This window comes from Primulina eburnea, chromosome 7 (genome assembly GCF_022965805.1).
Source record: "Primulina eburnea isolate SZY01 chromosome 7, ASM2296580v1, whole genome shotgun sequence".
Lineage (NCBI taxonomy): Eukaryota > Viridiplantae > Streptophyta > Magnoliopsida > Lamiales > Gesneriaceae > Primulina > Primulina eburnea.
In genome coordinates this window covers 1,724,561-1,740,663 of record NC_133107.1, presented here as the reverse complement: position 1 = coordinate 1,740,663, position 16,103 = coordinate 1,724,561, and the positions used below count along the sequence as shown (strand labels likewise).

Below are 16,103 nucleotides of genomic sequence, written 5' to 3'. Positions count from 1 at the left end.
AATTCTCTGTCGATCATTTAATTACTTACTAGCACGTCCCTTTAATTAGTGTCGCGCAGCTTGGAACTTACGTAGTAGAAATAGGAATTAAAAGTGTGCATGGTTAAATATAGAAAAATATATTTAACATTAATTACAGCTTTCTTACAAGTTTTAATTCCTTGTTAAAAGAAAATTGTTAATTAATCAGGAGAAAAGGTGCTGTTTGATACAATGGCAAAAAAAACGTTGTTCTTTCTGGGCTTATAATCATTACATTGATGAAAAAAGGAAACGGGCATCACTTATTAAATGAAAGATACACATTTTTGTAGAAAAAGCAGCACAGGTGGGCAGGCTGAGTAAAAAATTATATATACAGACTCCCTCCTTGAATTCATCCCTTTTACAGTCTAAATCTACATTTCTTTTTTTCTTTCTGCTATGACTGCTGAACCCTCTTTTCACTCTTTCTTTGGGTTCATCTTTTGAGAACTATAGTGTAGTAGCTCCCCTCTCCATGGAACTTGCATTAGAGATTACCATTTACTATTTGTAAATTGGGAATTAATTATCTCAACAAGATTTTTAGTTGTAGGTACTTGGTATAATGGTACGTACGTGATGCATCATATATACACTTATATTTTACACTATCTTGAATTTGTTAACAATTATCTAACATTTTGCAACAAAAACCGAAGATATTTCATCATAATTAGTAGATTTTGTAGAAAATGTAAAATGAAACCAAGCAATGAATTCATCTTTATCATCTCTTTTTTTTATGTATAATATATGTCATGTGGTCATTCTTTAGTCTTAATAGCCATCTAACATCAGTCTTTTGGATTTGGCAGTGAAAACTCGAAACTAGGTTCTCTAAGATCTTGGAGTACTGCTTACCTCATTCTTTGTCTGCATGCACGCGTATACATACATATGATACATTTACAAAAAACAAAAAATGAAAATAATACAGATGAAATTACAATAAGATTAATTTGACGTTTGGTCGCGAAAAAGACAATATTCTTCTCGAAAAAGACAAAAAAAAATTAAATTTTGATAATAATCTATAAGCTAAAATTGCATTATTTTGTCGAAATTAATTGCGGCAGTTGTTTTGTTGATCTCCATTTAAATTCATTAATCTTGAACTAGTAGATAATTTTGCTAGCGTACTTTACTAAATGTAAATAGGCATCTTACTGATCTGATCGACTGATCGTGATTGCAGAGAAATGAGTCCGAGCTAGCTATCCATTGTAATATAGTAATATCAGTTTAATCATGAAACCATTTAGAATATAATTTGATCGTTAAGTTAAGCTTTGAATTGTGATTATATTTTAAATTATTAAATCATTTTTTTATATTGCTACCATAATATAATAATAATAGCAGAAAGGTTGTATAACATAAAAAATTGTTGTCGTTTTATTAAAAACAAAGACCCTTTTCCAAAAAAATTTCTGTATTAATATACATGTAGGTATATGTGCGTGTATTTGTGTATCATAAGGGGAAAAAAAAAGAAGAAGCCCGATTTTCGATAAGACATGTTCAGAAGCTATAATTTGTACCAGCCAGTAGCAATTAGTCCTCCCAAACCCTAAAATCCCTTCCTCCCTTTGTTTCTTCAAAGTAATCATATTTTTGTTTCCATATCTTCAAAGATTTGCCCCTCTCTCTCTCTCTCTCTCTCTCTCTCTCTCTCTCATTTTCTGCTTCTTTCCCTTTTTCACAATTCAATTCACCGAAAGAGACTTGCGGACCATATTCAGAAATATCTAGCTAACACAACCATCACTTCACTGCTTAGTAATTATAGTATATATATTATATTAAATGTATGTTTACACATCGATCATAGCTCAAATTTATTACTAACTACTCACATCCATATATGTATTAAACGATCTAACACACAGTTTAACTCGAAACGTATCGAATATATGTTTTTTTTCTTCTCATAATCGTTCTCCTAATTACAACTATTCATCAATGTGTCGATGCATGAATGTTTTTATATGATATTAATTCGATGATAGATACATCAGTAAAATGTACGCAGAATAAATATATATGTCCCGACTGCTAATGGTTTAATACCAAATAGTTGTTACTTTCATGTACTTTCTAGTTTTGCTACTTTGTTGATCATAAGTTCGATCTTCTTGTTGCAAAGTGGACCCGAAATTCAATTTCTGGGGCACTTATTAATTGGGGGATTTCACTAAATTGGATATCAAATCATACGTGATGGACCACCCTAACCCTAGAAATTTGACGCCATTTGAAAATTTTGAAATTGCCCTTCATTCAAAATTGCCATAATTAATGTTCTTCCGGTTGAAAATACTAAGTTGACTGAATTACTGCAGAATACGATCGTATATTTATGTAGTGCATCATTATAGGGAAACGACGTATGAATGAATTTGAGTATCTTGGACAATAGTAATTATCAATATACATGTGAATGATTTATTAATTAACTACAGAAACCCATATAGTTGGCCTCATTTATTAATTATTAATCAGCTTCATACAAGCGATACAAATCTATATTATACACACACAAATGCGTGTGAATTGGGCGAGAACATGGAGTGCGATGAAGTTGTGTTATTTTTCTATGACATGGGAACAGTTACTTTTCGGTGTTCATTGAGTAAATTTTGGAACTAACACAATAACATGCAAATCACGTTAGTCAAGTAAACTCATGAGCAGAACCACGATTTCATAGTTGGGTGAGTTAAAATTGAATTCATGATATATATATAACCGATAATATGTCAATCAAGTACACAAATGATCGAACATGTAAAAAAAATAAGAAACATACAGAGCGCTATAAAAACAAAAATAAAGATTCATATTCAAAATATTCGACAGTTAAAAAAAGTCACATTGGAATATTTGATTCCAGTAATCTATTTAACTATTTGATTATAAATTTGTTCTCATTAATTTATTTGAAATGGAAAATAACTTTAAATTTTGAGAATATTAGAAAATTATTGATACTTGGATATCGAGACACTTTCATTTGCAATGAAATCAAGTAAAATAAAAAAGGAAAATAAATAAAACATTCTTAGAATAACAATTGAATTTTTATTTTTATTTGGACCAATGATAAGGCTTTTGGACAATTATACGATCACTAGGACATATCATGGATGAAGTTCATTAAAATATACAAATAAATTGGTTTAGTGGGCCAAAATATTATTGTTTCGATTTAATGGGCTAATTCTAATATGTTGGACTTGGTTAAATGTTTATAACTTTTAACGGACCAATACTCTTATAGTGGATTAGCCCGGTCTGAAGTCTATGCTTGCCCACTAAATGTTTTGCTCTTCCGTACACCACACTAAGTAAGCCTTGTGTGACAAATTTGTCCAAAAAAATGTTGATATGAGTAATCGATTGATCAAATACTCACCTGTCCCACCAACTCATACACTCCAATAGAGCGAAAATACATTATTTTATTCATACAGATTAAACTTGGAGAGGGTTGAAAAAGGGAGTACATGGAAAATTCACCATGAACCTATTCAACGTTAATAAGATTTATTTATTTATATAGTAAGATATATATTTTATTATTGAATAACTAACAGTCACATAATTTAATCACGTCTGCAGAGTAGTTAGTTATATTATATTTCAAAATGATAAATTTTACTACAGATTTATTTAACAACTCATTATATATAAATGTGAGCAATGATAATATTGCTTTAAAATATCGATTGATAGTAATGATGAATATAGACCATTATAGTCTGAGATTGCAAAAGCATATAAAAAATTATATATAAATGTGAGCAATGATAATATTGCTTTAAAATATCGATTGATAGTAATGATGAATATAGACCATTATAGTTTGAGATTGCAAAAGCATATAAAAAATATCCAATCTGATATTTGTTGTTCAATACAATATAACCTCAAAGACTATTGAGAATTGAATGAACAGTTAAGAACGGCCAACGAACGAACGCAGCTTCTGTTTATTGAGAATTGGGATAGTAGGATACAGGTACATGTGCACAAAAACGTAATGCAAAAAGATCCAGCTAATACAAGCCTTGTGTCCAATCAGTAATACTTCTTTAACAGTTAATGCATCAAAATAACAAATTAAACTCATCTGATAAGCACTTCTCGACATGCGGGCAAGGTTTGCGAGTAGAGCTGCAGAAGAAAAGCACGGTCGAACTATATGTCGGAAGCATTGAGAGCCATGACCTTGCACTGTTCATTCATGGCCACGAGTTGGGCCTCTTTTTTGTCAAGTAGAGTACTCAGTTTCACGTTCTCTTCCATCAGCTTCTGAACTTCGGATTCCTTCTGACTCTTCTCATTTTCCAACTGGAGTGTCTTCCCAACAAGCCTGGTCGAATAAAAATTAAAAACGGTTAATTTCAGCGACAAGAAACTGATCTAATCCTATTGGCCGACAGTGATCTTCACCAGGCTAGGAGCAGTATCAACTCATGAGAAGAGAAACTTCTTAAAAGATGGAATGATAATTATGGTCATTGCTTCGATGATCAAAAAAGGTCTGCAAGTAAACAAGATTGGAAGAAGAGAGAAGCTCAAACCAGTCTAATTTTAATGTTTTAAGAAAAACTTTACAGTTCGTGGATGACTGAATCTATCAACAATTTTACAGCCTCCAATTCCAGTTGAGACATGCCATAAATATTATTCTAAATAGGGTTCGGCTTCAGTAGGTTTTCCCATCAGAAAGGATAACAATATAGTCTATTCTGAGGTCTACAATTACAATAAAAAATCAATGTGGAAAAAAATTGTTTGAAACATGAGTACATGATTAGCATTGGTATTATGAAGTTTCACGACTAAAGAAAATAAAGTATGAAGAAGAAAGCGAACCATGAATAACACCTGACAAGAATTGATAGCAAGAAAAATATTGAAATTACATAGAACAGACTAACCTTTCAAAATGCTTTTCAATTGTCTGAAATTGTTTCTCAGATGAAATAAGTGTCTCCCTTACATTAATCAAAGTACTGACATAGGATTTAAGAGACTGAAAGTCTTGCTTAACACGACAAAGCTCCTGCTCATTTTCGGCAGCTCTCTGCCTTTGTCTAGAAGTCTCCTCAACCAAATCTTCAACCCGCTGTCTCATATCATTCAGAATACAGTTCGTTCCAAGAGCAAACTGCTCCATTTCCTCTAATTTTAAAGACATGTTCTCAATTTGGACACCTTTCTTTTTTATCTCCTCCATCCCTTCTGTTACCTTTTCCTTCTCAACTGCAGTTTCAGATTCTGCCAAAATAACTCTCTTGACAAGTCCTTCCATTACATTAGCAACCATTTGTACACTTCCAAGTAATTCATTGATATAGACCAAGTCATCTTCATCAAGAGAACCCTTCTGAAAACTAAGGGCAGTCCATGTATCCTCATCTGTATTATGGAATGAAGAAACATCTATATTCCTAGACCAGCCAGCCAGGGGTACACAACTTTTATCAACAAGGCCTACACCTTCTAATTGCTTGATACCACAAGAAGTATAAGCCAAATGAGGAACTGCGATGATTCTCGCTTTTGATTTCAAGTAAGTCAATAATGTCGCAAAGGTTTTGACTCTATGCCAGAGAACATTTAATTCTTGCTTTGCATCTTCGTCGGATCCTTGTATACCAGCCTTCACCTCAGTAATCTCCTCTTGCAAGGCATCCACTTGCAACTTGCTTCTTTTCATCTCCTGATTCCAGTTAATGTGAATTCCATTTAACTGTAATTTCAAAGCTGACAAATCAATATCTTCTTCTGCTGCCATTACCTTTCCTATAAAATTTAAGACATTTTAAAAACTTACAAAAGTAAAATGAGGCAAATCAGATAGATTCAGTAGGGTGTAACTAGGAGTCGGCAACAAGGTCAATAAATATATTTTGCAAAAACCAGTGGACTTCATGACTTAGTAGAGATGAGAGTTAATGTAAAACAAAAAATCTAAATAAATGGAAACTTAGTAGCCAATTCCCCACTAATTGACAACTAGATCATGCAGCAAAATGGTCTGAAGTGTTCATTCCCTGTTTATAAAAAAAGCTTCACCTCAAGGCACAAACAAGCACCTATCTGTCACTTCAAGGTCACAAGAAATTCAAGAATTTATGAAAACAGCAAAAGTGTGCACTGGCCTATGAATGTATTGTGGGCAGTAACAAGATGATTGTCTCCTAGAAACAAAAAAAAACGAGTATTAAGATGCTAAAAAAAATTGAGAGACCTATGTTCATGGTTTCAAAATATTTACATAAAATATCAGAACAAAAGCTTCATCCAAAGTAATGGAGCAACAATCCACAACCATCAGTTTTTATATTCTTGAAAATGAAATGATTCCAATTCCATAAACCACATTAGGAAGAAAAAACAAAGACTCGCACGAGGGCCTATCTTCTCCAGAATACAACAAAGCAAACGATTGGCCATTCATTAATTATCTTTGGATGTATCATTATAGGCTAAGCAAACAGTCTGTTTATTCAAGATCTCCTCAAACTCTAGAGAATGAACATCACACCATAACTGATAACGAATTTATTCAATTGTACGTTAGCTATTACTTGCTTAAGCCATAACAGTTAGCAACCTGGCACATCCAATTTATATAACAATATCGTCTACAAAATATAATTTTCCATTACCAGTATAATTCTTTATTTTTCACTAATCACTTGTTTGCGGAATTGGCATTTCATCCTCCTTGTACCCTCCAGTTACAGCCTATCCTAGAGATATTTCAGCACTTCTTGACAGGCCCATAACATCCAACATCAGTGTATAAAATTTTAACAACGTATTTTCACTTGCTGAAATGTTATAAAGTCATAGCACAGTCAAGAGGGAGAGACAACAATATATCTGCCAGAGTAATCCAAATCCGAGAAACAGTAGCAGCTAGCAAGTTATACTGAGTTCAATAAATAAAGTTCGCCGTCAAAATATCATCCTATCCCTTATCTCGCTTTCATGCATATCTAACAAATCCACCAATAAATCTCCACACTGGACCAACAAACAACGTAAAGTAAAATTAGTAATAGGATCCATCAACATCTGACATTTCAACACATTTGGCAACCATCAAATGATTATAAAAAAATTAACCAATTCAAACAGAAGGAAAGCACTAATCGTTCGTGTGCCTGCTTCTCGCGGCCTCGATTCATGATTAATTAATTCAATAACATATAAATCAAAGCTACAAGAAATAGATTAAATACCTTGTGAATTTTCTGGAAAATTCGAGATTTACCGATGCGAAATTCCGGAGGACAATGAAAGCTGGGTACGAGAACTACGACAATGTTCGAATCCGTATCATTAAACTTGAAGACGGGGATTCCGGATTGAATAATGATCGAATAAAGAATAATATTTATAGGAAAGGAAGAGAGGAAAGCAAAGGTTAATTTGATAATATCATTCGCCCCCTTCACCTATTGCCAAATAACACTTGCCTCGCTCTTAATTTTCTTTACCTTTTTTTTTTTAAAAAAAATAATTCCAAATGGTTATGTGTAGTAAATAAACCTCTAAAAATAGAGTAAAAATAAAATAAATTATATTTAAACAATCACTAAAAAATTAGGTGCAATTTTTTCACCAAATTATTATCTTATCAAACGATAGAGCAGATTTAATTGTGTTATTTGGATATAGAAATATTTTAAGCAATGTTTTCTTTATATATTTTTTCATGTTTGATATAATCGAGTCTCAAATATGATATTTTGTTTTAAACATGATATTTTGATATAAAAGAATTTGTTTTAAACATGATCTTTTGATACAAAATGGAGTATAAGTCGTTGACAGTTTTTTTTATGTCTTTTGTTATTTAAAAATATTAAATAATTTCAATTAATCTTGATTACTTCTATGTCAATTAACATTTATTTTCTTTTCCTTTTGTAAATAATTTGTTGGAAAGAACAAAAAAAAAAAAAAAAGAAAGAAAGAAAGAGACACCAAACCATGTGCTTTTTGTAGGACCTTAGCAGTCTAAAGTTCCATCGAATTAGATGTCAAAACACTAGTCGGGTCTTGGTTGTTGTGTTGCTTACACAGCGATGTACGATATCTGGTCCCGGATCACCTGAAATCCCAGCTGCATGCAAGTCCTAGTTGAATGTCAAAATCACAAGCTCGTACAGTATGCAGCTTGAATCGCGTAACGACGAGCCCGCTCCAAAGCCCCGGCGCATCAAAATTACCAAGTCTTCAGTTGATAGTGACAATATTCATAATTTTTGTGATTTAGAGGTGTCTCAGTGTTAATTTTTGTAGAATATTGGATACAGCCTCTGAGTCATGGCAATTGAAGTTTTTTGTGTTTTGAATTCTATCACTTAATTAGAGAGAGACTAAATGACAAACCTCCTTTTCAAAATTGCAGTAAAAAAATGACCTGATGTCGTTGATATGGAAATTTAGTTAAATTTGCCCTATTTAAATGACAAATCCATAAATATTTCTGGACAGCCAGAGACTTCTGGTTTTCTCTATTTAAATGACAAATTCTTTTCATTGGCATGTGTTGTTTCTGACTTAGGCTTCCTCTTTATTGTAGCATATGAGATATTCTATGTTTGTCAAGCGCAGATTAACTGTCAGTTTTGGACAATTAATTTTCCTTTTTGAAGGTTTCATTTGATTGAATTATAGTCTATGACATTTGAATATGGATCATAGGTCTCTTATAGATTATTCAAAATTAAACTTTTAAAAGTTTCCACAACATTACTTCACAATCCTTATTATTTTCACAAGAAACTGATCCTTTTGAATGAACACACGCAACATCAGAATTTTGGATTGTGACGAAATTTATATTCTTCAGAAGAAAAAGTCCAAAGCACGTCTTAGCATTGTCAATCGTCCTCTCAGAATACAAATCCTAAATTCACATATATTTGAGAAAAATTTAGCAACACGGACATTTATGTTCTTGAGTAAATTTGCTGATTGACAAGAGATTGAAATCAAGATTTGGCACATGGAGGACCGTGGATAAATATATATTCTCAGAAATAATTACGGAACATGTTCCTGGCACCTTGGACAAGGATCCATCAGTAATTTTCACAGTCAAATCTTCTCTGCATGGACAGTACTTGTGGAAAAGAGTAACATCTCCGGTCATATGATCAGATGCTCCCCAGTCCACTATCCATGGGCGCCTTTTCTTTGAATTTACAGTGAGAGCACTTGAGAAATTCCTTTTTTGTGCCACACTTCCTGTCCCCACTATGTTATATATTATTCTGCGGTGAGAACAACTTTTGCAATAACTCGAGTTGCTGGTCCTTGCTGGATAAGCTGGAATCTGGTGTGGAAGACCCTTCATTGACTGAGGCATTACTGCCTCGGCTCTGCTTGTCATTAGTTGAACATGCATACTTCCAATTTGGGGTAATGTATGTTTCTGAAATTAGTTATATATATATAAATAAGTGGCTCCAAAAGGAAATGCAAAGTGTTGATGATGTGAAGAAGTTATCAATTAAGGAAGCACGCGGAGGTTTGAGAGGAGATAATTAATGCTGCAAAAAGAAAAGATCCTATTGTTGGAATTAAGATGGAAGCTGACGGCCATGTTGTCATCTTGTCTGGACTTCAACTGTTACTCATGTTTTTCATACTATAGAGATGTGACTGTTGTCTCATGATAATACTGTTGGATCATCGTCTTACACATTTTTTTAATACCTTTTTTCAGTGTCGAATGCCCATTGAATCTATCATTGAGGCAATATCGAAGCTACGTTCAGACACAGACATCCTTTTATATTTAACTCCAAATGGCACCATGATTCACATACATACACCCTTTCATCCATTTTGGTGGAACGCTTGTACTGTTTATAAGTCCACCAATGCTTTCAGTTTCCATAAGAGGGGAGGTAAAAAGATCATGTCCATATGTAATGAAGTATCCTGTTCAATGTAACAGAAAAGAGATATAAAGGTAAAAATTATATATGTTATTTTAGACTCTACATTTACTATCTTAAATATTTTCTCAGTTTTAATCCTATAAAATTGATGGTAAAAATCTTTTACTTGGTCCATAAAACATACTGATAAATTATATATTATAAATTTTATAAGACAAATATTTAATTCATAACAAATATTATTATATTTTGTCATAAACGCCGCCATCTCCATACTTTATATAGAACTCTAGATTATTTGTCAATCAATGTCATTTTTAATAAGAACAAAAACAAAAGATCATATTTTATAAGACAGGTATTTTATTTGAATGGTCCATGAAAATATATTATGTTAAAATATTGCGTGAATGATAGATAGAAGTGGTATCTCACGTCAGAAACTTTACAAAATACATATTGTCCTCTTTCTGGCTTTGGCCACTCCGAAACGCTATTTCACGAGGAATGTTGCTCAAGGCTTGTGGGCTACTATGAAGCGCTATTTTAGGCTTGTTAGGGTTCGTCTTTCAATTGACTGACAATTCAGTAGTGGCCGTGAATGTATTATTATGCAAGTTTTATCAAGATGGAGAATTTTTGTGATACTCGGGGACCCGATTGTCCAATCCATAAGGACAGCAGCAACGCCAAATCCTTCGACTGTTTATTGGGCTTCGTTCCATTCTACGGATGTTTGTTTTGAGAAATGGAAACACACGTTTAAAGCTGTAAGTTCGGTCATAATTTTGTTCCTTCTTTGAGTTTATTTGTGTTTTTGCAATATTGAGATAGAGAAATGTTTGGGTAGTGAGAAGGAATTGAGCATAAATCGTAGTCTTGTATTATATACTACCAAGGTGTTGTAGAAGTTCTTAAACTTGACTGTAACTTAAAATTTTGTTCTTGGCACTGGAATTGCAATTGCTTAATTATTATCATGAAGAGAAATGTAAATTTATGTTGAAGTTATGAATTGGTCTGGAATCTGGATGATTGTTTCTATTTATATTCTGAAAGTAAAACAACGATCCTGATTACCTGCAATCATAAGATGGTTTTGGACTGTTGGAAAGGAAGTTTTTTTTCAATGACACAAGTGAGAATTGATTATTAGATGGAGTTTTGAACTTTTGCTGCTTCTGCTATTCCTAAGTTCACTAATCTGGTCATTGTTAAAAAAATAATAACTAAGTAGCGATGAACTGATTTACTAATTGTCAAATGCATGCTACTATATATCATGTAAGAAGCTGAGTTTCATTATGATTTCTATTTTCGATAACACATTGCAGGATGTAGGAAGCAACAAACAACCATCTAAGGTAAACAAGCTACCATCAATTTTAGAGTTCGATTATTCCATATTTATCACGATATATTATTACCGAGTTATGATTTGAATATGTGGTTATGAAATAACCATAAACTAGACTCTGCTAAACAGTTAAACCATTTGACATGTATAGTTCAACTTTCAACATCCTCCTCTCGCACTCTTAGAGATATTATGCCCTCTCTATAGCCAAAATCACGAATTTAAGCAGTTTAGTTATAGCGTTACTTGTGAGTTGTGATTATGATCTTTCTTTTTGTCAAGTTCATAGTAAAGCATTATTATTTAAAGTAGTTCCATCAATTTTCTGGTGCATCGAACTATTTCTACGAAATACGTCAAAACTGTCTCAAACATATCAAAGAAATAATACTAGTACTTTCGGGGAAGGGCATTTGGTTCACCGGGTGTCTCAGTTTTAAATGGATAGAGATATTGGGTTCAGCGGAGAGTCTACCAGTGGGATCTGAACAAAGTGTGTGACTCAAGAGCAGCGACCCAAGAGCTATATTTTTGTCCCCATTAGTTGATAATTCATTGATTTTGTTAATCTAAAAGGACTGAAAGATGACCTTTAATGCTGTTCTAATATATCTTTCTTGTGTAGTTAATATGGCTACTGCTGTTGACATCTTTGGCATAATTCAAATTCATCCACTAAATTTTTTGTTTAAATACTTGATCAACTCTTTTTCACTCTCTCAAAATTTCGTTGTATGATCTATTAGCTCAATACCTCTGTAATTAATGAAATTCAAGAACCAAGCCTTTTTTAAAATAACGTATCATTATTCTTTCACCGTGAACACCTTCAGAAGTTCTTGATTGGAATTAATTTTGCAGTAGTCTGTTAGCCAAAGAATCCATTTTTTTAAAGTGCTTGTAAATCCCTAGTGCATATCTTCATTTTTAACAAGGATTAATATCTGGTTTCTCAAATTTCTTTCAGATGATTCAAAACTATTTAGGTTTAGTAAATGGCGCATACTTGTCTCCTCTATGCTTACATTTGGCTCCTCTTAAGGCTTTGGGACTTTGAACTGTCTTAGTGCTCCATTTGGTTCTGTGATTGTAGTTCTAAAACCTTTCAGAGAATAAAATGTATCTATTAAACTTTATTTGCTTGCTTTATCCCAATTCTCAGTGTTCATACTGCAGCTTTCCTTTGACAATTGCTTAATATAGCGTCTCATGCTCTTGAAACACAAATTTCTTAACCAAGGACAAAAGTTTTCTCAGTACTTACAACCTCAACCTACTCCTTCGGCATGCTTCATCAATCTTTATAATGACCAGAATCATGTAATGTTGAACTCGTGCATTTTTCTGCTGATGTCAGACTGTAACTTCGGTGAATCGTCTTTTGCTCTGTGGCTCTCTCATGATTTACCAAAACATGGGTGCTATGTAATTTCCAAAATAATGTTTTTTTTGGGTAAGTCAATTTTTGTGTTACTGAATTTTTTCTAAGTTCTCTGATATTGAGAGCATTGTTTCAGAATTGTATAAGGTATGCAGTACGGCAGAAGCGTGCTGACACAAAGAAAGCTCTTAAAAATCTACTCTTCAACGGGGGCTGCTCGATAACAAAGCCTGAGGTATTCATCTGGCCTATTTGAGATACATTTTCTGTGATTGATGTCCAGTGTAGCATTTTCCGTTCCCTTTCCGATATTTATACACATATTTAGATGTTTTTACACACTAATGTAAGACATCAAGTATGTATCGTGCATCAATGGTCATGTTATTTCTTCTCAATGTGATTTAAATAAGAAACAAGCAGTAAATTATTAACAAGAATTCTTCTTATTCATCAACCCTTTGTCCTCAATATATCTCTTTCCTCGGGGTACCCGAAATTGAAGTCAACCACTAAAACAGTCGCGTGATTTTTCAGTGCAATTTTAAAATGGGATCTGATTCACACATCAAACAACGCTCTACTGTTTTCTGGGCAACATGAAATAAGTTGATGGTGTAGATATTCTTCCGCTTTCTATTCAACATAAAGATTGTAGCTAAAGAGTCATACCTGTCATAGTTGAAGAGTTGATCAGAGTATTGAATCCATGACAGTAACATGACTTTGCTTGTATGACCACCCAGATGCTCATATCTCTTGCAAAAGTAATTTGATTTCGGGATGCCTTATGGACTCATGGTGTCAATAATAATTGAGTAAACAATCGTTAAAAGCGAACATGGTCCTAGTTTATCGTAGGTAAACCAATTGATATTGAAAAAATAAGACTTTAGGCTTGTGATGATCCTGAACTTTACTTTTTCTTGACATTGGATTCTCTAGTTTCATATAATGTCTTGGCTGTGCAAATTTCTGTTGAAATTTTTATTGTTTTTATGATTTCTGTAAAGCTTTACTCTGTCAAAGTTAAATCTATCTCATGCCCGCCAATTGTTTTTTTTGCCAATTCTTCCTATCAATGGACAGCTTTTTGTCTTTTTCCTGACTTGCTTCCGTTGGATATTGAAAGAAGTTGGTTTGTGTACATTGTGTAGAAATCTTTTTCGAAGATTGAAGCAGACTACAGGGACCAGTTAAACAAAAAATCTCGAATAAAGCCTGCTCGTCAAGCTCAGATAGCTTACCACAAGAAAATGAAACGTTAGTTTATTTTCAATCTTTTATAGTTGAGTTGTTGTTGCAAAGTTTCTCTTGGATCATGGGTATGATCCTGCCTTCTTCTAAGAATGCCTCTGCACTGTGTCAGATAACTGATTTAGCAGTTAAGCACTTGTCATAGGATTTATCCTTGTGAGAATCACATAGAAGGGTAACCAACTTAAAATTTTCTTGTCTAGTACGTCAGTTGAATTCAATTTTGTTGGTTTTTTATAACATAGTCCTATCTGTGCAATTGCATCAGTGGATTATTATGGTTGAGGGATCTGGACTGATTCCTTAGCCGTGGCGAACTCAACTCAACCGAACCGTGATATCCAAATTTCAAATATTTTTAGAAGCTGTTCGGTGATATCATCTGTCAAAGTTTTGTTATCTAGATGATAGGTGCATGTTGGGTTTTTGAATGTGATCCTTACACGGCACGTGAAAATGAAACATATGTTCTATCTCTTTTTTCTACCCCTAACTTTCAGCCCAGCTAAAATAAAAAAAAATATGGTAAAAACAAGATCATTCTTTGCAAAGTATTATTGGTTTTCTTCTTCGTTTCAACTTTTGGGAGAGATTATGGTAGTCATGGAGCTTATTGGGAGACTTGTTGTGTGGTTGGGGTTCATATAAAAAACCATCTCTCACCAAGGAAAATATGTTTTGAATTTGAGTTCAAATATCATAAACCAATGTTTATATACTTATAACTGGAGGCTTGCATCTAAAATTATTAGACTCCGGGATTTTGTTTTTGTGGAGTTATATTTATAGACATTCTTTCTTGAGGACCCACCCCTGTTTTTAAATATGGGAGAGAGATTTCTTATTGTAATTATGATACTTGCGGAGAAACTCCTGGTTTACTTTTCCTGTTGGTGGCTCCCCTTGTGACTACTTACTTACGTTTTAAAGAATTCTTCTCCCCGACTCCTATACTTGCTATCCTGAAATCGTTTACAGCTAGTGTACTGCCCTAGGCTTACGATTTGTTTTTGTTGCATACTAATTGAATATCGTAATGATATGTGTCCAGGCGCACATGTAGTGAGTGAAACTACACTTTTTGTCAATTTTCAGGAAAGCGTCGGAGAGAGAATTCTTGTGAAGATTTTGATGAATACCCTGAGAGAATATTTGAAGCTACCAATGGGAAAAGATGCTTTGAGTGGACCTTCAAACCCTGGGAGATGGGATTTGATTGGAGAGAAAGTTCGGACTGGAGTAAGAGCACATACCAAGAACATGGTGCCAAGAGTAGGATAGAATTTGATTACGAGTCTTTAATTGTTGGAACTTATGCTGATAGGAGAATTCTTGGCTTACCAACTGCTGGCCCATTGAAAATTGAGGAAGTCAAGTGTGCGTAAGTACTCAAATTGCAATATGTTTTCATATAAAGTTTTATAAAGGATGGCATGCTTGTAGATTATGTTATTATTGATGTTTAACTATAAGAAGTGTTGTTCATGCAGTTTTCGCCAGTCAGCTTTGAAGTGGCATCCCGACAAGCATCAAGGCCCTTCACAGGTCAGATTTTATCTTCACCTTCTATATATTAAACCTAAATAATTAACAGTTATTTTCATAGTGCGGTGCCATGGTAATTCATTTAATAAATCTGTCCTCATGGCTTGACTATCTCATTAAATTTGAGCCAGTCCTTGTAAATGAATGTTGTTTTATTCCTCCTTTTTGTTGGCTGAAAAATGGACGCAAATTATCTTGTGGACTTTCTCTGTTTAGTCTGCACAAATTGACTGGGAATCTGCCTTCCTCTGGGTCTTCATTCGCTTGTTCTTTAGAAAGTTTCAAAAAGTGACCGTTCAGGTTCTTGTATTTGTAACGCATGTTGTGGATTTTGCAGAGAGACGCAGAAGAGAATTTCAAAAATTGTGCCAACGCATACAAATCACTGTGCAATGCACTCGCAACGGCTTGATCTTTTCTTTCCTTTCAATCTTTCATTTCAGCTGAATCATTCAGATCCCTTATAAGTTATAAGAGAGGTGCAATAATTAGCTGTGCTTATAACATTTTATTAATATAAAAATAAATGTGCCTGATTCATACCTAATTTATATTTCTTGATAATTTAGTTCAACTAAACCAGTCGAGCTTCTTCGATTCC

At 33.5% G+C, this 16,103-nt stretch overlaps 2 protein-coding genes across 7 annotated transcripts; one reads left to right on the top strand and one right to left on the bottom strand.

Annotated features, from left to right (window-relative positions):
* Positions 1-3,975: 3,975 nt before the first annotated feature.
* LOC140836451 (uncharacterized) lies at positions 3,976-7,488 on the bottom strand. Of its 5 annotated transcripts, none has more exons than XM_073201978.1 (4): positions 7,287-7,436; positions 6,975-7,068; positions 4,971-5,838; positions 3,976-4,399 (listed from the first exon to the last, which is right to left on the bottom strand). In XM_073201978.1, the coding sequence occupies exons 3-4, from the start codon at positions 5,828-5,830 to the stop codon at positions 4,225-4,227; spliced, it is 1,035 nt and encodes a 344-aa protein (XP_073058079.1). In that variant the 5' UTR covers positions 5,831-5,838; positions 6,975-7,068; positions 7,287-7,436; the 3' UTR covers positions 3,976-4,224. The 5 variants fall into 5 exon arrangements, with proteins under 5 accessions (XP_073058079.1, XP_073058080.1, XP_073058082.1 ...); XM_073201979.1 differs by lacking the exon at positions 6,975-7,068 and adding an exon at positions 6,708-6,786; XM_073201981.1 differs by lacking the exon at positions 6,975-7,068 and having other exon boundaries at positions 4,971-5,785; positions 7,287-7,488.
* Positions 7,489-10,397: 2,909 nt separating this feature from the next.
* LOC140836449 (uncharacterized) lies at positions 10,398-16,029 on the top strand. 2 transcript variants are annotated; one of them, XM_073201975.1, is made up of 7 exons: positions 10,398-10,732; positions 11,297-11,326; positions 12,837-12,935; positions 13,858-13,963; positions 15,053-15,334; positions 15,448-15,502; positions 15,840-16,029. In XM_073201975.1, exons 1-6 carry the CDS (start codon positions 10,574-10,576, stop codon positions 15,465-15,467), a joined length of 696 nt encoding a protein of 231 aa, XP_073058076.1. In that variant the 5' UTR covers positions 10,398-10,573; the 3' UTR covers positions 15,468-15,502; positions 15,840-16,029. The 2 variants fall into 2 exon arrangements, with proteins under 2 accessions (XP_073058076.1, XP_073058075.1); XM_073201974.1 differs by having other exon boundaries at positions 15,053-15,338.
* Positions 16,030-16,103: the final 74 nt, after the last annotated feature.